The 23,795-nt window shown below is 41.6% G+C and overlaps 1 protein-coding gene across 1 annotated transcript in view; it reads left to right on the forward strand.

The window, feature by feature from the left end:
• LOC142661755 (uncharacterized) overlaps positions 1 to 12,725 on the forward strand; it is a 34,640-nt gene extending 21,915 nt beyond the window's left edge. Inside the window, exons 5-9 of the mRNA XM_075839340.1 lie at positions 5,891 to 5,988; positions 6,075 to 6,153; positions 6,280 to 6,377; positions 6,556 to 6,649; positions 11,195 to 12,725. Coding sequence (XP_075695455.1) covers positions 5,891 to 5,988; positions 6,075 to 6,153; positions 6,280 to 6,377; positions 6,556 to 6,649; positions 11,195 to 12,342 — 1,517 coding nt within the window. The 3' untranslated portion in view covers positions 12,343 to 12,725. The remainder of the gene's footprint in view (positions 1 to 5,890; positions 5,989 to 6,074; positions 6,154 to 6,279; positions 6,378 to 6,555; positions 6,650 to 11,194) is intronic.
• Positions 12,726 to 23,795: the final 11,070 nt, after the last annotated feature.

Genomic DNA, 23,795 nt, shown 5'->3' on the forward strand with positions numbered 1-23,795 from the left:
CTGTTTTACTATCTGACATTGAATTTAGCTAAAGACTTGGAAAGCAGACCCTACTTCTAAAAAAGTCTTCTGTTGGACTTCTATTTGTTTAGGGCAGTCTCTTTGGAAAACTGTTGAGTGAAATAGTTTCTGAAGCTACTGGAGGTAAGAATTCCCTTCTGCCTCAGAACCGTCCTAGACAGCTGAAGCCTTATCTCTATTCTCAAAGGTTTCGGTCTTTTCCTAGCTTTTACTCCCAGAGGTCAGACAAGAGGTCTAACTGTCCCGTCATTGAAACCTAAGCCTGCTTGGAAACGGTGTCCCAGGCTCCAAAAGCTTTCCACTTCCAAGACATCTTAGGCCTGAAGGTGTCTCCCCACTCGTGTCTGCTGTTCGAGTGGGGTGACTTCTTTCCTTTCACGAGATATCGCTTGCTCACGTGGGCGACGCCAGGGTTCGGGAGTTGGTGTAGATGGGGTACAGAATAGAATTCTCAGCCCTACCCCCGAGTGGTTCTTTCTGTTGACTCCGCCTCGGGCACTTAGGCTTTTTTTTCTAAGCTGTTCATTACCTTCTCTTACAGAAAGTGATTGTCCCAGTTCCCCAGTCAGAACGGTTTCAAGTATTCTACTGGAATCTCTTCTGTCCTTTTTGGGACTGTGATCAGTCAGACACATCCTAGATCTAAAGAAACTCAACTGCTTCATTCATATTCAGAGGTTTTACATGGAATCCCTGTGATCAGTGGTCGCTTTGCTAGAACAAGAATTCCTTTCCTCCATCGACGTTCGCAATACCTGCCTCCATATTGCTATCTAAAGGACCCACCAGCATTTCCTTTGTTCCGCTGTCGTTTTTCCGCATTTCCAGTTCGCCCCCCTTCTATTACAGTAGGTCCTGTGACTCCTCCAAGAACCTTCACCATGGTGACTCTAATGGCGCTACTCCACGCCAGGGGAGTTGGTATCATTCCTTACATGGTCGACAACTTGGTGAAGACCACCTTTCCAGCCTCAACATCCCCCTAGACATGTTTAAGAGATTCGGGTGAATCATCAACAAAGAGATGTCCTCCCTAGTTCTAGCTCAGCGCATGGAGTTTCTAGGAATGATTTTAAACACCAGGACAGCCAGGGTTCATCTCCCAATGGACAAGGGCAAGGCTATCTGAACCAGGGTGGCTCTCCTTTGCCAAAACACTCCCTCTGACACCAGCTTCTGCATGCAGGTTCTTGGCAAAATTGTATTGACCTTCGAGTCCGTTCCCTATGCGCAATTCCAAACAAGGTGATTCTCACAAGCTGGGACAAGTAAAAACATCCTTTCAGATTTGCCAGAAGTGGGACACTCCAGATGTGAATCTCTTTTTGCGTCTTTTCTCAACAAAGGTACCTACCTAAGAGACCATCACAGTCAACGATGTGGTCACTCCTTGGGAGGTGCTCTTTCCTTTGTATTGCTTCCCTCCCCTTCCGCTTTTACCTAAAGAGGATCAAAGTGGGGGGCATTCCCGTGATCCTGGTGGCGCTTTATTGGCATCATAGGGCCTGGTACGCCTACAGTACCTGGTCAACCTACTCGTTCTTCTTGGCGTCTAATGCTACGACCCGAACTCCTTTCTGCTGTTCCACCTCACTTTACCTCGTGCGATGCGTACGATGCATTTAATGACGTGGCTGTTAAAGCTGCAGTTTGAAAGCCTGAGGACTCTCCGAACTAGTAATCCAAACTATGCTAAAAGCCAGGAAACCTCAATCTACCAATTGTACCATTGTATTTTTTTTTTCTGTTTCTTCTATAGGGCTAAAATATTCGGCAGCGCTATACAGAAGTCGTCATCACTCACTGTCCGTACTTGGGTTTACAACAGGGGTCTCAAACTCTGCCGGGTAAATGGGTCGCACATAGAAAAAATGTGAAGTTGACGGGCCGCATTACTTTCAAATTTGATACATTACAAAATTCTTGTTAATCAATTCGTTATTTGAGCTACTATAACAACACTACATTACTATAACAATACTACATTACTATAATAATACCGCTAGGTTTCCTCCACGTGCTTATTTTAACAATCCAGTTTTCCAGTTTAAGCGTCGCTAAATGCAGTCTGACTGCTCAGTTGGCGTTGTTTGGCAGACACAAGAATGTCAAGATTAGGCAGCCCCTTTTTAGATAGTGCCACAGTGCTCTCCTATAGATAATGCCACGGTGCTCTCTGTAGATGATGCCACAGTGCCCTCTGTTGATGATGCCACAGTGCCCTCTGTTGATGATGCCACAGTGTCCTCTGTTGATGATGCCACGGTGCCCTCTGTAGATCATGCCCCGGTGCACTCTGTAAATGGTGCCACGGTTCCCCCTGTAGATGGTGCCACGGTGTCCCCTGTAGATAGTGCCTCGGTGCCCCCAGTATATGGTGCCGCCTGGAGATGGTGACCCCTGTGTATGGTGCACCCTGTAGATAATGCCATGGTGTCCTCTGTAGATGGTACCCTCTGTGGATGGTGTCCCCTGTAGATGGTGCCCCTGTAGATGGTGCCAGGGTGCCCCCTGTAGACGGTGCCCCATGTAGATAATGCCACAGTGCCCCCTGTAGATAGTGCCCCCTCATAGGTAGTGCCACAGTGCCCCCTCGTAGGTAGTGCCACAGTGCCCCCCTCGTAGGTAGTGCCACAGCACCACCCTCATAGGTAGTGCCACAGCGCCACCCTCATAGGTAGTGCCACAGCGCCCTCCTCGTAGGTGGTGCCACAGCGCCCTCCTCGTAGGTAGTGCCACAGCATCCCCCTCATAGGTAGTGCCACAGTGCCCCCCTCGTAGGTAGTGCCACAGTGCCCCCCTCATAGGTAGTGCCACAGTGACCCCCTCGTAGGTAGTGCCAGAGTGCCCCCCCTCGTAGGTAGAGCCACACTGCCCCCGACCCTTTAGGTAGCGCCTTTGGGGCTCCCTCCAGGAGTGGAATCCCCAGCCAGAGCAATGCTGACGATCTGGCTGAGGATTCATCTCCAGGAGCAGCGCCTGATGTCACTGTCCATGTATGGGGCTTCTCCTGGAGCAGAATCCCTGGCCAGAGAGTCAGCAAAGCTCTGTCCGGGGATTCCGCTCCAGGAGAAACCCCTGATGTCACTGTCCATACATGGACAGTCACGTCAGGGGCTTCCTATAGGAGTGAATTCCCTGGCCAGAGCCTCTGCAATGTTCCGGCTGGGGATTCTGCTTCAGGGGGAGCCCCTGACGTCACTACCAATATATGGACAGTGACATCAGGGGCTTCTCCAGGAGTGGAATCCCGTGCCAGAGCGTCGGAAATGCTCTGGCTGGGGATTTCACTCCTAGAGGGAGCCCCAAAGGCGCTACCTGCAGGGAGGGGGGTTGGGTGGCACTACCAGGGAGGGGGGAATTCGGCTCCTAGACAGGGGATCACTCTAGGAGCGGAATCCCCGACGAGAGCGTCGGGAACGGCTGCATCAGCACCTGGCTGCCGAGTGGGCCACCCCCCCAGGATAGTGGGCCTCAGCACTTGCCCGGGTGCTTACGCCGGCCCTACGCTATGTACAGGAGGGGGGTGGCTTTCTCTACAGGGGGTGTGTGCAACGCTACTCCTTCAGCCTGCTTTCTGCTGTCCCGAGGATGTCTCAGGAGCTCCTGTGCACCGCAGGTCCAAGATGACCGCCTCGGGCCGAATGCGGCCTGCGGGCCGGGTGTTTGAGACCCCTGGTTTACAATCTAAATTCCCTATCAGTATGTTCTTGACGTGTTGGAGGAAACCGGAGAACCCAGTGAAAAACCTATGCAAACACAGGGAGAACATACAAACTCTATGCAGATGTTGTCCTTGGGTGAATCCAAACCCAGAACTCTAGTACTGCAATTGTACTAACCACTGAGTCACCGTCCTGCCCATGTACTGTATGTGGAAGGCTTATGTTCTATGCCTAGGATCCTGTCCTTCCTGCAATTAGGTCTTGAGCAGGGACTATCTTCTCTTAAGGGTCAGGTCTCTGCACTGTCTATCCTTTTTTCAGTGGACACTGGCTTTTTGTACTCCACTGAAGACTTTTCTGTAAGGAGTATCTCATTCTGTTCCTCCGTTCAGACATCATACTAAGCCTTGGGATCTTAACTTAGTAATGGGGGCTCATCAGATATCTTCTTTCGAATCCTTTGGGAAATTTCGCTGTGTCTTTTCCCTGTAAAGTTGCTTTCCTTGTGGCCGTTACATTCTTCAGACCATTTTTTAAATTGGCTGCCATATCCTGCAAATCTTCTTTTCAAATTACCTGTTAGGATACGGTGGTGGTCTGTTCGGTCCTGTATTTCCTCCCAAAAGTGGTCTCTGCCTTCCACATCAATAAAGAGATAGTCTTTCCTTCATTTTGTACCTCCCCTTCTCATACCGGTCTCAATGTGGTAAGAACAGTCCGCATCTATTTGGCTGAGACCTGAGTTATTTTGGTGCTCTAATTCTTTTTGTTATTTCTGAAGGGCCATGCAAGTGATTGGCAACGTTCAAGGCCACCATTGCACATTGACCGATAAGTTTTTCTGAATCACAGATTGGATCCAAACGGTAAAGTTCCTCCTCTTTGGGTTACTGCTCATTTCACAAAGGTTTCTGGAGCCTCCTGGATGGTCAGGCATCAAGCGTCAAATGCTCAGGTTTGAAAGGCTGTTACCTGGGCTTCAGTGCATACCATAACTGTTTTTTATTTTTCATTTTTCTTTTCCCCACCCTCTGTAACTGCTTTAGAATGTCCCATGGTGCTATGGCCCCTAATGATATTAACGAGGAAATTGGAATTTTGTACTCTCTTTTTCGTAAAATTAATTGGGGGACACAGATCTTTCTATCATAGCCAGCACTAACGGTTTCAGTAATTTGTGCTGCATTGGCTCTTCTGTGGGATCGAACCAGACAGGCTAGCCTTCACTTTCCACATGCATCAGTGACCATTCGTGCCAATCACCCTGTGGCCAGTTCACCGGCTGCCCTTCCGTGGACCAATTTTGGTAGGTAATAACTACTACATATCGGGCACACCCCACAAGACCTACCATTTTAGAGATGCTCTGACTTCGTCTAGCCATCACAATTTGACCTTTTGTCACAGTCGCTCAGATCCTTACGCTTGCCTGTTTTTCTTGCTTTCAACATATCAACTTCAAAAACTGACTGTTCACTTGCTGCCTAAGCTATCCCCCCATTTGTCAGGCGCCATTGTAATGAGATCATCAGTGTTCTTCAATTCACCTGTCACTGGTTTTATGTTATGACTGATCGGTGTATATATTGAAGAGGACAGTGTGCACCGTCTTTATTTAAAAAAATTGGCGTAACGGTCCTTCTAATAGGTCCAATAATCTTCTTACAGAGGAGGATGGGGTGTTCCCTCTCTTTAAAGCAAATGCAGATGTTTCGGTTTTCTTTTCAGGAGGGAGGCAGTCTCTCTCGAGGTGCTGTCATGGGCTGATGGAAAACGAATTACTAGAAAATATAGTTGGCTTTCTTTTCCCATTCGCAATAATGGCACCAGGGAAGGGAAACTTGGGGGTATAGAAATGTAGAGCTTCTTCCAACACGTCAGTGGTTACCCATCTCTTGTGCAGAGGAAACTTGGAGTAATATTTTTCCTTACTACAGGTACATCCTCAGGACATGGATGCAATTGAATACTATGGTAGAGCAGGTAGCAGTTGGCTCCTCGTACCAACATTCACTCTCATAAGCCAGTTTACTTTAGACCTGTGGCTTACAAAGCATTGGGACCTCGGCACAGGTAGCGAGGAGCACAACATTGTAATTTAGACTCTGATAAATAAACATAGAATGGAGGGTGTTGAGAGAAGTGTCTGATATATAGACAGGTATGCAGTAGTAATGTATTCATTCACTGTGTGTTTCCTACAGATGAATCCAGTAGGAGAAATCCACCAGAGAGATGTCTCAGTCCTATGTATTCCCAGGACTGTCCAGAGGAAAATCACAATATCCCAGAAAATCATCAGGTAGATGGCGCTAAAGTCTCATCAAAATATGACCATAAAGTAATTGACCCCAATTTCATTTTACATTTTTTTTCTTCTCTGTTTAGGGTGAAAATCTGGTTAATATTAAGGTCGAGGTTAAAGATGAAGCAGAAGAGGAGACTGATTTAATGGCTGATCAGCAGTGTAAGGAAGTGGAGACTTTCATTAGTTGTAAGAGAAAAACCTGTTTTGAGGCTCACCTAGATACTACTCCTATCATCTCATCATCACATGTAAACAATCTATTCCTTCACTGTGTGTTTCCTACAGATGGATCCAGTAGGAGAAATCCACCAGAGAGATGTCCCAGTCCTCTGTATTCCCAGGACTGTCCAGAGGAAAATCACAATGGTCCAGAGAATCATCAGGTAGATGAAGCTGGGCCCTATACCAGATCTATATAGGGGGGTGTGGAGCTTTTTAGTCCTGCGGTCATAGATGTGGTCATAGATGTGGTCATAGATTTTGGTGGTTTCTTATGTTGATCTGTTAGATTCTTCGCACTCTCTGCTGTATTTTACTGAATTGTTACATATGTGAAATCAGGGGGAAGATCTGACTAATATTAAAGCAGAAGAAGGGGGTGATCAACCGTGTAACAGTGAAGTAGAGGAGGAAATTCCAGGAGGTGTTACCACAGGTAAGTAATAATCAATTTAGAAAGTGAATTCCAATGTTTCTTACGGTGAAGTTCCTCCTTAGTTCTACATTACAGTAACACTTCAGACAATGTGTTATACATAGTGCAGGACCTGAGGGAGTTGTGACTAAAAGGATTCATAGAACGCCTTGTAGAGATTTCTATGAATACGGTCATGCACTAGGATTAGAATCAGTATTTTGGGGGGCACCAGCTGCAATTAACAGCTGTACTAATGGCCGAGATCTGAGAAAACTCAGTATAATCCTTTAAAGACGCAGCCTAGTTTTGGCCTTAAGGCTCAGAGCCTTTTTTCAAATCTGACATATTTCACTTTATGTGGTAATAACTCTGGAATGCTTTTATGTATCCAAGCGATTCTGAGATTGTTTTCTCGTGACACATTGGGCTTTATGTTAGTTGTAAAATTTGGTCGATACATTCTGTGTTTATTTGTGAAAAATAGTAACATTTAGAGAAAATTTTGATAGCATTTAAATTCAGAAAAATTATATTTTATCTGCTTGTAAGACAGATAGTAATACCACACAAAATAGTTGCTAGTTCACATTTCCCATACGTCTACTTTATGTTGGCATCATTTTTTGAACATTCTTTTATTTTTCTAGGACATTACAAGGCTTAGAACATAAGCAGCAATTTCTCATATTTTGAAGAAAATTTCAAAAGCCTTTTCTTTTTTTTTTTTTAGGTACCAGTTCAGTTCTGAAGTGGCTTTGAGTGCCTTCTATATTAGAAACCCCCAAAAAACACCCCATTTTAAAAACTAGAGCCCTCAAAGTATTCAAAACAACATTTGGAAAGTTTCTTAACCATTTAGGCGTTTCGCAAAAATCTAAAGCAAAGTAGAGGTGAAATTTACAAATTTTATTTCTTTTATACGGAAAATCCTTTTTAACAGAAGGTTTTACCAGAGAAACGCAACTCGATACTTATTGCCCAGTTTCTGCAGTTTTTAGAAATATCCCACATGTGGCCCTAGTGCGCTAATGGACTGAAGCACCGGCCTCAGAAGCAAAGGAGCACCTAGTGGATTTTGAGGCCTCCTTTTTATTAGGCACCATATCCGGTTTGAAGAGGTCTTGTGGTGCCAAAACAGTGGAAACCCCCCAAAAGTGACCCTATTTGGCATACTACACCCCTTGAGCAATTCATTGTAGTTTTCATCGGGTGCATTCGACTTTTTGATCAGTTTTTATTCAATTTTTTTTTAGAGGCGTTCACCGTGCGCTATAAATGACATATTCACTTTATTCTGCGGGGCGATACGATTACGGCGATACCAGTTGTTTATAGTTTTTTTGTGTCTTATGGCGTTTGCACAATAAAATACTTTTTATAAAAAATCATTTACTTTTTGTGTTGCCTTATTCTAAGAGCCAGAACTTTTTTATTTTTCCATCAAGAAAGCAGTGTGAGGACTTGTTTTTTGTGTAACGAACTGTAGTTTCGATCAGTACCATTTTTAGATACATGTAACTTTTTGATCACTTTTTATTAAATTTTTTGCGAGGTGAAGTGACCAAACTATTGTGATTCTGGTATGGTTTATTATTATTTTCTTTTACGGCGTTCACCGCGCAGGATAAATAATGAAATACTTTTGTGGTTCAGGCCATTACGGACGTGGCGATACCAGTTTTGTATAGTTTTATTTATTTATTTTTTTAATAATAAAGGACTGATAAGGGAAAAAGGGGGATTTTTACTTTTATTTCTCTAATACTTATATTTTTTTATTTTACACAACTTTTTGTTTACTTTATTATTTTGTCCCACTAGGGGACTTGAGGGCAGGAGGCCCTGATCGCAATTCTAATACACTGCACTACATGCGTAGTGCAATGTACTAGAGCTGTCAGCTACTCGCTGACGGCAAGCATAGTGGGTCCTGACTGTCAGGACGCACTAGGCTTCCGTAGGTAGCATAGCCGGAGATCATTGTTAGGCCTCCGGTTGCCCTAGCAACTATCGCCGCCCGCTATCATGTAGCGGGACGTTGATGGTGGTGTAACCCCTAAGAAGGCGCAATCGCTATTGAACGTGGCTTCTAAGGGGTTAATCAGCGGGGACACCGCGATCGGTCCCCACTGAAGGAGCTGCGGCAACTGCTGTACGACCCAGCGGTTGTCACAGCTCCTGTATGTGCCAGGAAGACAGCCGAAATGGCCGTTCCGCCCGTGATGTACTATTAGGTCATGGAGCGTGAACGATGCACTTACCATAACCTAATATTACGTCCAGGAGCGTGAAGGGGTTAAGCATTTAAACATCGAAATCAATGCTGACAGGAGGCTCCCTGTGACATCCAGCCTTGACACTGTAAGAGTGGTTTCACACACTGTGCGGTTTCGTGACTTTCTTTCAGTTGCGTTTTTATTTTTAAAATAAAATATATTCTAAAAAAAGGAAGCTCCAAAATCCACTAGGTGCTCCTTTGCATCTGAGGCCTGTTTTTCAGTCCATTAGCACACTGGGGCCACATGTCAGATATTTCTAAAAACTACAGAATCTGGGCAATAAATATTGAGTTGCATTTCTCTGGTAAAACCTTCTGTGTTACAGAATTTTTTTTATTACAAATGAATTTTGGCAAAAAAAATAATTATTTGTAACTTTCCCCTCTACTTTGCTTTAATTCCTGTGAAACGCCTAAAGGGTTAAGAAACTTTCTGAATGCTGTCTTGAATACTTTGAGGGGAGCGGTTTTTAAAATGGGGTGATTTATGGCGTCTAGCTAGTATATAAGGCCCTCAAAGTCACAACTGAACTGGTCCTTGAAAAATAGCCGTTTGAAATTTTCTGTGGTATTACGATCTGTTTCACAAGCAGATACATTTAAAATAAGAAAAATCATAGTTTTTGAAAATTTTTGCAGATTTTACTGTTTTTCACAAACCAGCAATGAATTTATTGACAAAATTTTTTCACTAACATAAAGTACAATATGTCACGAGAAAACAATCTCAGAATCACTTGGATAGGTAAAAGCATTCCAGAGTTATTACCACATAAAATGACACATGTCAGATTTGAAAACATGGGGCTTGTCCTGAAGGCCAAAATGAGCTCAGTCCTGAAAGGGTTAAAGATGTGAGGGTTTTTAATGTTTTTTTACTCTTCTAGATCTTCATGATTATTAGGAAGCTCGTGTTTATTTATTGTACATACAAAGGAGGTTTTACTGATTATCACCTGCACTCAGAGGCCACTTCACGAGGTCCATCTTATTAGTACTGGATAGGACCCTCTTTCCCCTTAGAACAGCCTGAATTCTTAGTGGAATGATATAACAAGTTACTGGAAACTTTTATTACAGATTCTGATTGATTCTGATTCACTCTGTCTATTCCACCACATCCTAAAGATGTTCTAGAAAATTGAGGTCTGGTGACTGTGCAGCCATAGGGATATACAGACCTCATTGTCATGTCCGTGAATTCAGCCTGAGATGTGTGCTTTGTCTCATGGCCCGTTGGGGCAGATTTACTTTTGTGGCTGCAGCTGATTTTTTTTTTTTATTGTATCTAGGGCCCAAATGTGGTACATTTTTGGTGCAAGACGCCGCATTTAGTTTTACACATATTTGATACAAGAATGCTCCAAAAATAATAATTTTGTGCCTCACTAGACTTTTTTCAAAAGTGTCTAGAAAAGGTGGTGTGAATTAGAGGAAAGGGGTGGGGATTTAAAGTTTTGGTGCAAAAAAACCTGCCGTAAACCTAAGCCAACCAATAGGTGGAATAAGGAAGATGTGTCAGAAGATGTGTTAGAAGTGTCTAAGATGTCTAACAAGATGCGCCAATTTTATCATACAGCACACGCCAGATGTAGCTTGCAGTGTTGGAGCTTTTTGGATTCAAACTAGAGTGGATGTATGCCATGAGGGAACGATCCAATCCCGAACCACAATCCACATCAAATAGAAAAAGTCTTAATTTATGAAAAGCAAAGCGGATTTATTACACACAAGTGTCCATGCGAAGTGTCGGATCACGATTGAGCCATTCTCAAGCTTGAGAAAGGCTCGGTAGTGAGCCGAAACTTTGCATGGACACTTGTGTGGAATACATCAAGCTTTGCTTTTCATAGATGAAGACCGTGCTCTGTTACCTTTTGTATTTAATTGTAATAAAGACAAGGTTGTGATTTTCTAATTTGTAACTTTTATCAAATCAAGGTTTATGTAATAAGAGTGGTGACTGGGTGTAGACCAGAATAGTGGACTTTGTCATTGATATATTTCATAGCATTTTTAAAAGCTTTATAAGGCTGAAATCACACATGCAGTTTTTGTGGCAGTTCTTGGTGCAGTTTTTTTGAGCCAAATCCAGGAGTGGATTCATAAGTAATGGCTTATACTTACACTTCTGGCTTTGGCTAAAAAAAAAAAACCTGCATCTCAAATTGCACCAAAAACTCTATAAAAATTGCACGGGTGTTTCCAGCCTAATATGATTATTATAAATTTGTCTACTGTGTCGTTTGGAAAAAAAAATACGAAATCCATTTTTATCCTGACAGAAAATCCCAGTAAGAACTACGAAGGAAACTTCAAGTTACCGCTAAATTATAAAGTAGAAGATGAAGATATCATGCAGCAGTCTTCAGGAGAAAACCTCATTACCATTAATGTATATCCAGGACTTCACAGTACAGATCTATCACGTAATTCCCCTAATCATGAGGAACTTTCACCTGACCAATCACAGATTGTTCCCACAAGTACAGGTCAGAAAGGGGGTCAAAGGTTTCAAAGTGGTAAACCGTTTTCAAAAAGCTCAGATAGTTTTACCCACAGAAGAAGTCACACGGGGAAGAAGCGATACTCCTGTTCAGAATGTGGGAAGTGTTTAACAGATAAATCAAGTCTTAACAGACATCAGAAAAGTCACACAGGAGAGAAACCATTTTCATGTTCAGAATGTGGGAAATGTTTTGCAAGGAAATCAAATCTTGTTACGCATCTGAGAAGTCACACAGGAGAGAAGCCATATTCATGTCCAGTATGTCGGAAATGTTTTGCACTAAAATCAAATCTTGTCACACATGAGAGAAGTCACACAGGAGAGAAGCCATATTCATGTTTAGAATGTGGGAAATGTTTTACAGGTAAATCAAGTCTTGCTATACATAAGAGAAGTCACACAGGAGAGAAACCGTATTCATGTTCACAATGTGGAAAATGTTTTGCACGAATATCTAATCTTGCTGTACATAAGAGAATGCACACAGGAGAGAAGCCGTATTCATGTTCAGAATGTGGGAAATGTTTTAAAGATAAATCAAATCTTGTTGAACATCATAGAAGTCACACGGGGGAGAAGCCATATTCGTGTTCAGAATGTGGGAAATGTTTTACACAAAAATCAAGCCTTGTTAAACATGAGAGAATTCACACAGGAGAGAAGCCGTATTCATGTTCAGAATGTGGGAAATGTTTTACACAAAAATCAAGCCTTGTTAAACATGAGAAAAGTCACACAGGAGAGAAGTTGTATGCATGTACTATATGTGGAAAACGTTTGAAAAGTCAATCTAATTTTGGAACTCTTCAGAGAAGTCACATAGAGAAGAAACCATATTCTTGTTTGGAATGTGACAAATGCTATAAAAGCAAAAAAAAATATTTCAACACATCAGATTATTCGCAGACATTAAACAGCCAATAAGACTGTTCACTTTTTGGAAGGTGTTAGCCTGGATCTGTCAAGTACCCGAACTATTTTTATCTGAGGGCAACTGTGACCGGGATCCATGGAGACAATAGTATTGTGGATATAAGGAAGAAAAGAAGAGCCTTCTTTACTTACAAACCAGAGAAGCTGAATTGTCACCATGAACCTCGCTTCTTATTACTGTATTCATAAATTCACCTACACTGCAGGAGAATCCGCAGTGACTGTGAAACATAAAAGGGTTTTCCATGATCCCCCTAAAACTAGCAAAAACGAGTTCCCCTGAGGCTACCAACCTAATAACCATATCCCTACAAAATCGATACTGCTTTTCACCTTTCCGACATCCACCATTTGTTGACATGGCTTTGCGGGCTGTGTTTACTCCGGCTTTCTGCTGCGACTTCATTTCCCAGAATGGTTTGCACTCTAAACATATCAGCGCAAACGCTGATAAATTTCTATTATCTGTATCAGAGAAGTCACACGGGAGAAGCCATTTGCATGTTAAAAATGTGGGGAGGGCTTACGAGATCCTAACTGTGAAGATACACGCCCCCGGATCTAAACGTCACTAGTGGCATTCCATAAATTTGACTAGTACTATTGGCTCATAGCTCATGTGATTGGTATAGGGCATGCCACTAGAGGCAGAAGAAAACGTGACGTGCGGCGAAAGCCGAGAACGGGGGCACTTTTGAAAAAGTTATTTACAATGTTTCTGTGTAGATCTTCGCGTTATTGACCATATAGTAATTCATCTTGGAAAACCTTTTGAAAGGCGACATATAACTTTTTTTTATGCAATTGCTTTTTAGTAAATCAAGGTTTTATGTGAATTCAGATCCCTTATTACCATGCAGATAAATTTTTGGATGGCTGTATAAATACACTGTATGCATTTTTTGATTGCTGTATAAAAAATGTTGTATCTTCTCTCCCTGTATTGTTAGTTCAGCTAGGGTTCTCACAGACAGAGATAGTTAGTTTCCCTTCAAGAGCTAAAATATTAGAAAGTGTATCATCAATTTCTATGTTTTTCATTTTCTTTACCAATGACCCCAAGGAAATGAACTCTCCCCTTACCACGGATTTATGCGCTTCCCAAATAAAAGGTTGAGAGGTACTTTGCGTGCAAGTGTTGTCATGAAAATAATTAGATAGCGTCTCCGAAATCCTCTTATTGTCAGCATCCTTCAAAAGCAGTTTCTTAAGTCTCCATGTAAAAGAGTTTTGCGGAAGAGTTAGGATAGTAAGATTCATGCAAAGGTATATTCCCTATACTGGAATCATCTGCAAATGTTGCGATGTAACAAAAAGGTAATCTAACCTTCTGATCTGCGGGTCTGAGTAATATGTATAGTCGCTGCCAGTTGGGTATAGCGTTCTCCATAAATCTCTCAGGTGCATGTCAGAGAGGTCTCCATGAATCACTTTGAAATTCTTATAAGATTATTGGGAGGATCCAGTGGAGGAATCTAAATCTGGTTCTAATGTAATATTTAAATCATCCCTATGATGCATATCCCTTCTCTGAAGGATTGTAGGCTTTGTAGTGTCTCTATTATCCAGTCGGTTTGATGAGTATTTGGGGCATATAACCCTATTAGTGTAACAGGAGTATTGGCTATTAGACTTTTTAAGAATAAAAATCTACACTTCGTATCAGCTAAATGTGTTTGTTATGCAAAATGCACCAATTTCCTCAACACTATTGTAACCCCGCCAATTTTAGAAGAGTGATGGCACAAATGATACCATTTCAAAAAATAGAACGATGCAAGATTTGGAAGCTTGTCTGAAAGGGGTTGTCGAACAACAGAAAATGTTCCTAATTCGGTAGGAAATGAGCTAATGTACTTTCACTTTCTAAACTGCAGGGATGTCCAGAGTTCCCTATCCTATGACGTGGTCCCGGAAGTGGCGCTTTCACCCTTAGCTGTGACGTGCTGACACAGCTTCAGGATGCAGGGAGCCCCCCCCCCCCCCTCTGCATGTCGGTGACGTGCTACCTGGCTCAGTTCATTAGATAAGCCAGCGCCTTCTCTGTGACCACTAATACACAGTAGTTTTATGTCTGGTCTGCAATTGTTCCGTTTACTCCTGCTTTCCTTATGTGTTATTTCATGACCCCCCTTGACTTACTGCATGGAGCTATCTGCTTTAAGTCTGAGCCATACACAGTAATAATAATAACAACACTGAAAACAGCTCTGTGCTGATAGCTCCCTTCTTCCCTTTGACGAACAGCTGTGGAGTCCCCAAAGGTCAGGAGGGAATCTTGATTTTCTCCCAACTGTTCCACACATCTCCCAATATGTCTGACATCTCGTTTAATATCTGTCAGTTTTTTCAAGACAGGTTTGAGAGCGGGCTTAATAATTTTTTGCATATCATTCTTCGACAAATGGATGGAGGATACAGGTACAGTATTTTCTTTTCCCCCTGAGCTGTCAGCATCTGAGGTCTCTGCAACTACAGTTGTTGTGGTTGATAACTGCAACTTTTTTTTGGCCCTCGCGGACCAGCTGGGGACCTTTTTATGAAAAATTTGTACACTTCAGATTGAGATTTCTTTTGGCTTAGGACTACCTATTCTGTCATGTATGTTCCTTTTCACCATTGTTATCGAAGTGGTAGTAACGATATTAGAAAATCAGGTAATCACGAAACGGACGCTAAACAGCTGAATGACCACTAGTGCAATACCACCTTCTTCATCTGTAGCAGGTTTAGTGATGGACTACTGGTCACAGAAAAATTGGGTCTGTGACCCTACAGTCAGTCAGTCAGTCAGTCTGAGAAGGACAGTAACAGACCCCTAAAAGTCCAAAAAAAATTGGACCGACGCTCCTGACCACAGTACTCCTTGAAGTAGTATGAGGTCAGTGGATATGATGGAGGAGGCAAGCAGACTTCAGCATAAAGTGTGACCTATGGTCTGCAGAAGATGGTTTTGGAGATGAACTCTGCTCCAGATGTCCCTTATGGTACTAAGTAAAATCCTCTAGGGCTATATAAGATAGGGCTCATTGTATTACAAAGTCCAGCATCATAAAATAATAAAGCTATGATGGACTCACCACACACTAGCCAGCACTGTTCACTGATCCAAGAGCTCTTTCTGGTTTATCTAGCCACTGCTGGACGTGGTGGATATGGGACAAAATGGCACCGCTATGTGAGAGATCACCAAGCTTTCAAGATGGCATCCGCTGGCTTCTCCATCTGGTTCTCAGTCCTGTTGCTGCAGGAGAGTGGGAGCTTTATGTCCGCCGCACTGTAGGCCACGAGTTGCTTGAAGGCAAAAATAAGTCGGAGATCTTGCCAAGCAGGTGCGGCAGTGTAGGATGATGAGTTCTCTTGATTTGGAGCTTTCCTATCGCAATTACGATGCAGAATGCTGGCGGATATAGAATCCTAAGAGCGAGCGCTCTAGACCCACGTTTGCTCCCTTCCAGGCTTAGGCCACGCCCTGTTTTCTTTTATTAAGATACAGCTTCTATGTTTCTTGTATACATATAATGTAATGGCGGGGGGTAGGGAGACTGACAAGTGAGCCCTAATCTACCCGCCACTCTGTCCCTGCCTACTTGCAACGACCCGCCCTAGGCGACGGGGTACAACTGGGCGGCGGTCCCTGCGCTCAGTAAGTGCACGACAAACGCGACAAACATACAAAGGAACACGAGCAAGGAAAAGGGGCAGTTGCCCACGGCAACACCGTGAGCAACCAGAGTGGTGAACGAGCCGAGTCAAGCCAGGAGTGTGCGAGGTACAAAACGAAGAGCAGAAGAGTAGTCGTTAAGCCAGGGTCTGTATGGAGCAGGATCAAAAATAGCAGGAGCTGTAGCTGGGCCAGGAAACCACAAGAAAAGAATAACAAGCACAGAGGGACAGGAAGGGCAGGCTTAAATAGACCGAGGGCGGGAGCTGGCCAGGTTACGATAGGCTCTCCCACTCCTAAGCCTGCCAGCCACAGTGGTGGAAGCAGGAGTCAGTCTCAGGGATGTAGCCTCAGGTGCTGACTGATTAATTCTGGGAGTTAACCCCGAAGCTGTGCCTGGCAGATCCTTTACATATAAGCTGTATTGTTCCATCAAAGCCGATTCCGTCAGCTGTACTGTATATTTGTGAAGAGATGTTTACTGGTATGACCAGGGTATTAAATGCAAACTGTCTACTGGGAATCACATTTTCTTAATTATACTCCTTTTTTATCTTAATTTTTTTTTTAAACACCCACTTTTCTAGTCATATCAAATGATTGACTTATCAATTAACCCTTTTAGGACCAGGCTAAATTTCGTTTTATTGCGTATGTTTTTTCCTTCCCACATCCAAATGGTCATAACACTTTTTTTTATTGTCACAGCCATATGAGGGCTTATTTTTATGGGTCAATTTGTACTTTCTAATGGTACTATTAAATTTTATGTGTGATATACTGGGAAGCTGGAAAAAAATTCAGAATGGGGTGGAATTGGAAAAAAACAGTAGTTCCTCCGTGTTCTTATGGGTTTCGTTTTTACATTGTTCACTTCACGGTGAAAATGAAATTTTATCTTTATTCTGCGGGTCAGTACGATCACGGTGATACCAAATTTATATAGTTTTTGTTATAATAAACCAGAGAACCAGAGTCCATATATATCCACATGTAAAAAAAATTTACATCTTTATTAATAAATACACACAATTACAAAAAACAGAGAATCTAAAAATAAGTCCTTGACTAAGTCACAAGTATCAACATAAAACAGAATTTTAAATCACAACAAAAGTATACAGTTTATGTTGATAATCAAATTTACTCCTACACAGGGTACATCAATAAAAAGTGAGATGCAGATGCAAAAAGTACAGCAGACCAGACCGTTAGACCGTTTGCCTAAGGAAACTAGTGTTCCTAGAAAAAATAGCAAGTGTCCCTATTGATCCGGTAAATGCACTTACCCATATTTCAAGGAGAGTTGTGTGACCCAGGGTATGGGGCGCACTTCCATACCCTGGGTCACACAACTCTCCTTGAAATATGGGTAAGTGCATTTACCGGATCAATAGGGACACTTGCTATTTTTTCTAGGAACACTAGTTTCCTTAGGCAAACGGTCAAACGGTCTAACGGTCTGGTCTGCTGTACTTTTTGCATCTGCATCTCACTTTTTATTGATGTACCCTGTGTAGGAGTAAATTTGATTATCAACATAAACTGTATACTTTTGTTGTGATTTAAAATTCTTTTTTATGTTGATACTTGTGACTTAGTCAAGGACTTATTTTTAGATTCTCTGTTTTTTGTAATTGTGTGTATTTATTAATAAAGATGTAAATTTTTTTTACATGTGGATATATATGGACTCTGGTTCTCTGGTTTATTATATATTGTTAGAGTCTTTATCTCTAATTGTGTCCATGGGTGGTTGAGATTCTTCTCCCACCTTTATACTTATGCCCTGCGAGACTTCGTGTCTAATCATATAGTTTTTGTTATGTTTGAAAGAAACTAAATTTCTTTGCATCGCCATATTGTGACCCTCGTAACTTTTTTATATTTCTGTGTAAGGCGTCTTTTTGTACGTGGAAAGATGTCGTTTTTATTAATACCATTTTGGGGAAGGTCGGCATTTCGATCACTTTATATATATTTTTTTTGGGGTGTTGAAGTGGCAAAAATATTGTGATTCGGCCATTTTAACCTTTTTTCCCGCTATGACGTTTACTGTATTGGATAAATATATTTATAGTTCGGGCATTTTCGACGTGGGGATACCTAATGCGTTTGTTTATTATTGTTTATTTTTATATGTGATCTAGGGAAAGGGAGGGTGATTAGACTTTTTATATATATATTTTTAACTTTTATTTAGCCCTCCTAGGGGGCTTGAACCTGTGATCATTAGATCGCTTTTGCCATAGACTGCCGTATTGCAGTCCGTGGCAAAATCAGTGCATTGCTATTGAGACCTGCCACAGGCAGGTCTCAATAGCAATCTTCCTATAGCAGGCATGGAAGCGTTCAGAAGGCTCCCAGCTTCTAGAGGAATACACTGGCCCCCCGCGGTCTCACCGCACATGGGACGGTGAACGGCCCCAAAGTGAGAGGGGCAGTAAAACCCCTCAATTTTTTTTATCATTTGCATATTATTAACATGTCTATAGATCCTGTGATTTCCACAATTTCAAAACTTTTCCTTCTTGGTGTTGCAATTCCAATGTTGAGGAGTGTATTAGGGTGTAAGTATAACAGAGAAGAGAACTTTAGTAAAGCCTCCTCTGAACACTATGTTGTATGCTATATTAGTTTCAACAAAACAAACAATCCAACAGCACTAAGCATCGAGGGATCAAGTTTAGGTGCACGCCTCGATGGAACCCTGATGTCTGGATCCCAGTGATAGCCCTGATAACAAATGGAAGTAGAGACTGCACGTCAGTTTAAAAAAAATACAAAGGTGGTGTTAATTCACCCATGCAATGACTTTTCCGTCGTCATACTGGGGCTTTTTACAATCTAGTGATTCAGTGTACAACATAGTATATTTATACAAGTGTTATCAATCACAGGGTAATTACATACTTAAAGGGGTTGTCCAGGCTGGGGGCTGTTTTTTATGCTGGTGACCTATATACAGGATAGGTTATCGGTATATGATCGTTGGTTGGAGCCTTCTCTTTCTGGCACCAAACCTGCATAGATTCTGGTGCCCGGAGGGAGCCGATACAGCTGATCGGGGCAGGGTCCGGGTGTTGGACCCCCACCCATCATATACTAATGACTTATCCCATTATTAAAAACATCCCGTTATCCAGACGACCACTGTAATCTTTAACAGAAGATAATATGCATTGTGTCATATAGTATACAGCAATGTGCCACAACTATTAAATATTTTTTTTTTTTTATCCAATTCAAACCTGTTACAGTGTACATACATTGCAAAACAATGTGCACCATGTAAAAACATTACAAATTATTAATCGGCGCTCGATCTTGTCCACCTGGCATCCACCGCCATCATAACACACCCCCTGGAGTGAGCAACCACACTGCGCCTGCATTGTAACCACAGATGTTTTTCGTTTATATCTGGTGATCTGGTATCATTCAGTTTCTAGGTGATGCTTTAACCAAAAGTATCATTATCACGTGACCTTGTTTTCTGGTGGCCTTAAGCAATATTGTTGGAGCAATAGCTTCATGTTATCAAAACCTAATACAACACTTTAATGCCCTGCCCTTTATTATCTTTATTATCCCTTCTCTCCTGCCGCAACTTAAACTTTATTCAGACAAACGTGCGGGACATGTTTTCACAGATCCCTCATAGACTTGAGTATATTGAGTGATCGTGACAAAAATAGGACATCTCCTATTTTTTCACGGGCCCTTCACACGGTCCATTAAAACAACGACAGTGTAAATAGCCCCATAGAAATACACGCAGCCCCGTGATGGCCGTCAAAAGGACGATTTACATGTTCATCTGAATAAGGCCTTAATGTAGACCGGTCCAGATGGGTATGGCTTTCAATGCACCCACGTCCGTGCTATACAAACTAGGTGCTCATGCAACAACCTTTTGAAGGGGTTCATATATTCAGATCATGGGGGGTCGCCCACCATTATGTCGTGCTGGGGGCTCCCATAGGTCTTATGATGTATTTCACATTTACCATCTTACAGGTCACAGATACCTACCGTTATAATTGCTTCTAAAGGACGATAAGGGAGGTTACTATCCTAAGGTTTCATGTGCAGCGACGCCTGCCAGGAGCATACATTGATCCACATGATTACTGTGAAAATAAAGGAATATTTCAGTATATCTCACATATCCATACTCCAAAGAAAATAAGTAGTCACATAATGAATTAAAACCATAATTATTTTGAGATTATTTTCTTTTGTACTTATTTTTCACACGGACGATTCATTACAGTTTCCCATGCGTACCACTAAGTGACCGTTAGGGTATGTGCACACGATAGCTGCCTTTTACGTCTGAAATTACAGCCGTAATCTTGAGCTGTTCCTTCATTGAATTCAATGAAAAACGGCTCAAATTACGTTCAAAGAAGTGTCCTGCACTTCTTTGACGAGGCAGTAATTTTACGCATCGTCGTTTGACAGCTGTCAAACGACGACGCGTAAATTACAGGTCGTCAGCACAGTATGTCGGCAAACCAATTCAAGTGAATGGGCAGATGTTTGCCGACGTATTGGAGCCGTATTTTCAGGCGTAAATCAAGGCATAATACGCCTCGTTTATGCCTGAAAATAGGTCGTGTGAACCCAGCCTTAAAGTAACCCCCCCCTGCTTTGAAATCTATGTTTAATCCCAATGGTTGTAAGGTATTTAGTCTTAATATTCAGGAAACTTCTTTCCTATTCAAGGCACGTTCCCTGGCTACACCTTTCCTAAACGGTGGTATATGATCAACAATCGTAAACCTCAAGTCTTTTACTGTGTCAACTGTCTCTTTAAAATGTTTTGGGTACTGGAAATTCCGTTTTCTCTGTGTATAGTGGATTTATGAAGGTTGATCCTAAATCTACATAGTGTGTTCGTCTCACTCACATAGAACAACTTACATCAGAAAAAAGGACATATTTAACAAATTTCAACGAAACGATGTATGTCTTATTTTTTCTGAGATGATGGATGTATAAATGAGTCTTTTATATACATAAAGTTACAGTTATCACAATCCAAGCATCGGAATGAGCCTTTTTTCTTTATAAGGTTTCTTTTATTGTCCCCTGCTAGATCTAACCACACCAATTTATTCCTAAAACTTGCAGATTATTTATAGGACAAGAGTGGTGGATTTTGAAATTTTGGTATATCCCTAAAACTATACTTTAGTGTACTTCAATTTTTCTTAATGATGGTAGTTATCTGTTATCTTGTTGATATGGCAATTGTACGTACTGACAAATGGAATTTTCGGTGTCGCTTTTTCTTTGGTTCTCTTGTCTAACGTTTAATTTCTTGGTGTATCTATTACTTTTATCTATCCAAAAAAGAGAACGTGAAGCAGAACTCAGATAAAGTGAATTTATTCATCCAACATGGAACCACAACGTTTCACCTCCTCTATGAAGGCATTTTCAAGTAGTGTGTGTTAGGAATACATACGTGTATATATAAGGGGTACAACCCAAAACAATCAGTGCAATCAATCAGTATACAATAATACAATAAAAGGATTTTTTTGTCATCATACAATGATATAAAGTAAAATTATGCCTAGCGGCTCAGATCAACGTATATACTGTGGATTGTGCGGTCCATGTCTAGTTTCTCACAATGCTGATATTGTATAGTCTATCCTCCTCATTTCCTTTGTTTTACTTGGTACCAGCACTCCACGCATTTGAAAAAATACCCAGCTGATTTTAATTCCAGAATGACCTCATAAATGTTCCTGCTCTTGCTTGTGCTCTCAGTTGGCCACTGGGGGCGCATGGCAAGGTGAGCTCATTCCATCTGTTCACATGTTGTGGTGCTGTATGGTGGTGTCTGTTGCTGTAGTGCTGCACTTGTGGGGGTCGTGGCCCAGAGCCAAGGAGGCTTGGCACGGTCTGAAGGCATGGGTGCTTTTGGGCCGCTGGGTTGCTCCCTCTGCAGGAGCGGTGCTGCGGTGGTGGTAGCCGCCATGCGGTGCTGCAACCGCTAGAGTAGGGACCCACTTTAAAGAGGTCGCCGTGAAGTGGCAAGTGGGCTTATACAGTTTGATCAAAATGTTTACAAAGAACCTCATGTTCATGTTTCTAAATTATGCCTAGCGGCTCAGATCAACGTATATACTGTGGATTGTGCGGTCCATGTCTAGTTTCTCACAATGCTGATACAATGATATAAAGTGACTAGTCACATAAGTATCAATGGTGCAAAAGATAAAACATGATATAACATATTGCTTTTCATAGAGTGTAATATCCTCGTGTTACAAAAAGTGTTAAAAAGTTAATTAAGTATAAGCAATGTAGATAGCTTGTGTAGGTACAAATCAAAAGAACATTCTGTCCCTAGACACGGACTGTAACCCTCATATCCATAAGGGAACAATAAATGTCAAAAAGTATCTACATATCGTCAGGTGATGGTTCCCCACCCCGGACAGATTATGATGGACACCGTTAATTCAGGGATCCATTAGTTGCATATATATTATTTGTAAAAACAAAAACTATTTTTTTGTACCTTCATCAAAATGGTCATAAACGCCACCGATCCCTAGTGTGAACATGGACAAAGCATATAATATCAAAATGGACCAATCTAAAGTAGAATTCTAGATGGTTTTTCAAAATCAAATCCCATTCACATTGAAATTGTTGTATTATACGTCAAGACCATCACTGTGGTAATAAAATTTCTCCAAAAAAAAAGAAAACTTTAAAAAAAAATGTTTACAATTTTTTTATTTTTCTTTCTTTTTTACTATTAAAGAGAGACAAAGATCTTCTTATATGTAGAAATGTAATGAAGGCATGATTATTAAGGGAGGGTTATAACATATGAGTCCAAACTCTCCAATTCCAGATCGTGTGGGTCCAGTCATATAATATCATTGGCACTTTAAAAAGAGAAAAGAACAAAAAAAGGAAGTTATTCCCTTATACAGATGAGAGAAAGCGAAACACGGCGCCACATGGTGCAGGTTACCCAAGTGAGAATGGATAATTAAGAAGAGTGATGCTTACCTTGAAGCAATGAAAAATAAGCGATGGAGAGAAAGGTGCTGCTGCTGCCGGGACTCGAGGCCGGTGATTCAAGATGAACGACCGCAGATGCTATGCTGGGTGAGCTGGAAAAAAGAGTCTGCAAGGGCGCTGCTGCACACGGATGAGACCGAAGTGACAACTTCGGAATGATGATGATAAATCAATGATAGAATGATGATAATTGAATAAAATTTATTGGTATTATGACTACGCGTTTCAATGCCGTACCGGCATCTTCATCAGGTCATGAAAGAGAGCACAAACATCACTGTTTAAATAGAATCTTAAAGTTCGAAAAAACCCGCCAATGTGAACGAGGGCAGGGCGTTCAAGTGACGTCAGAGTTCAAAGGTTAAAACATGACAGATAACAATGAACAACACATAATAAACAATCAAAATGATAAAAAAGGAAAGATAAAATCCATATACTAGGAAACAATATAAGAACAATGAAACTAGTGGTACAGAATGAATCGCAAGGAATGCAGAACTAAATGAGGGGCTATCCGTGAAATAAACGGATAAATAGGTGCTGGTGTAAATGCAAGATATAAAACAATTGTAAACAGTATAAGAATATAATAAAATATGTAAAATAAATAAATGGTCAGTATATTGGCACAATAATCAGGAATGTCAAAGAGACAAATAAAAATTTCTCCTTATACACTCTAAAGAACGGAGTCGGCAAAAGCCGGTAAAACATAAAT

The sequence above is a fragment of the Rhinoderma darwinii genome, chromosome 1 (assembly GCF_050947455.1).
Source record: "Rhinoderma darwinii isolate aRhiDar2 chromosome 1, aRhiDar2.hap1, whole genome shotgun sequence".
Taxonomy (NCBI): Eukaryota; Metazoa; Chordata; class Amphibia; order Anura; family Rhinodermatidae; genus Rhinoderma; species Rhinoderma darwinii.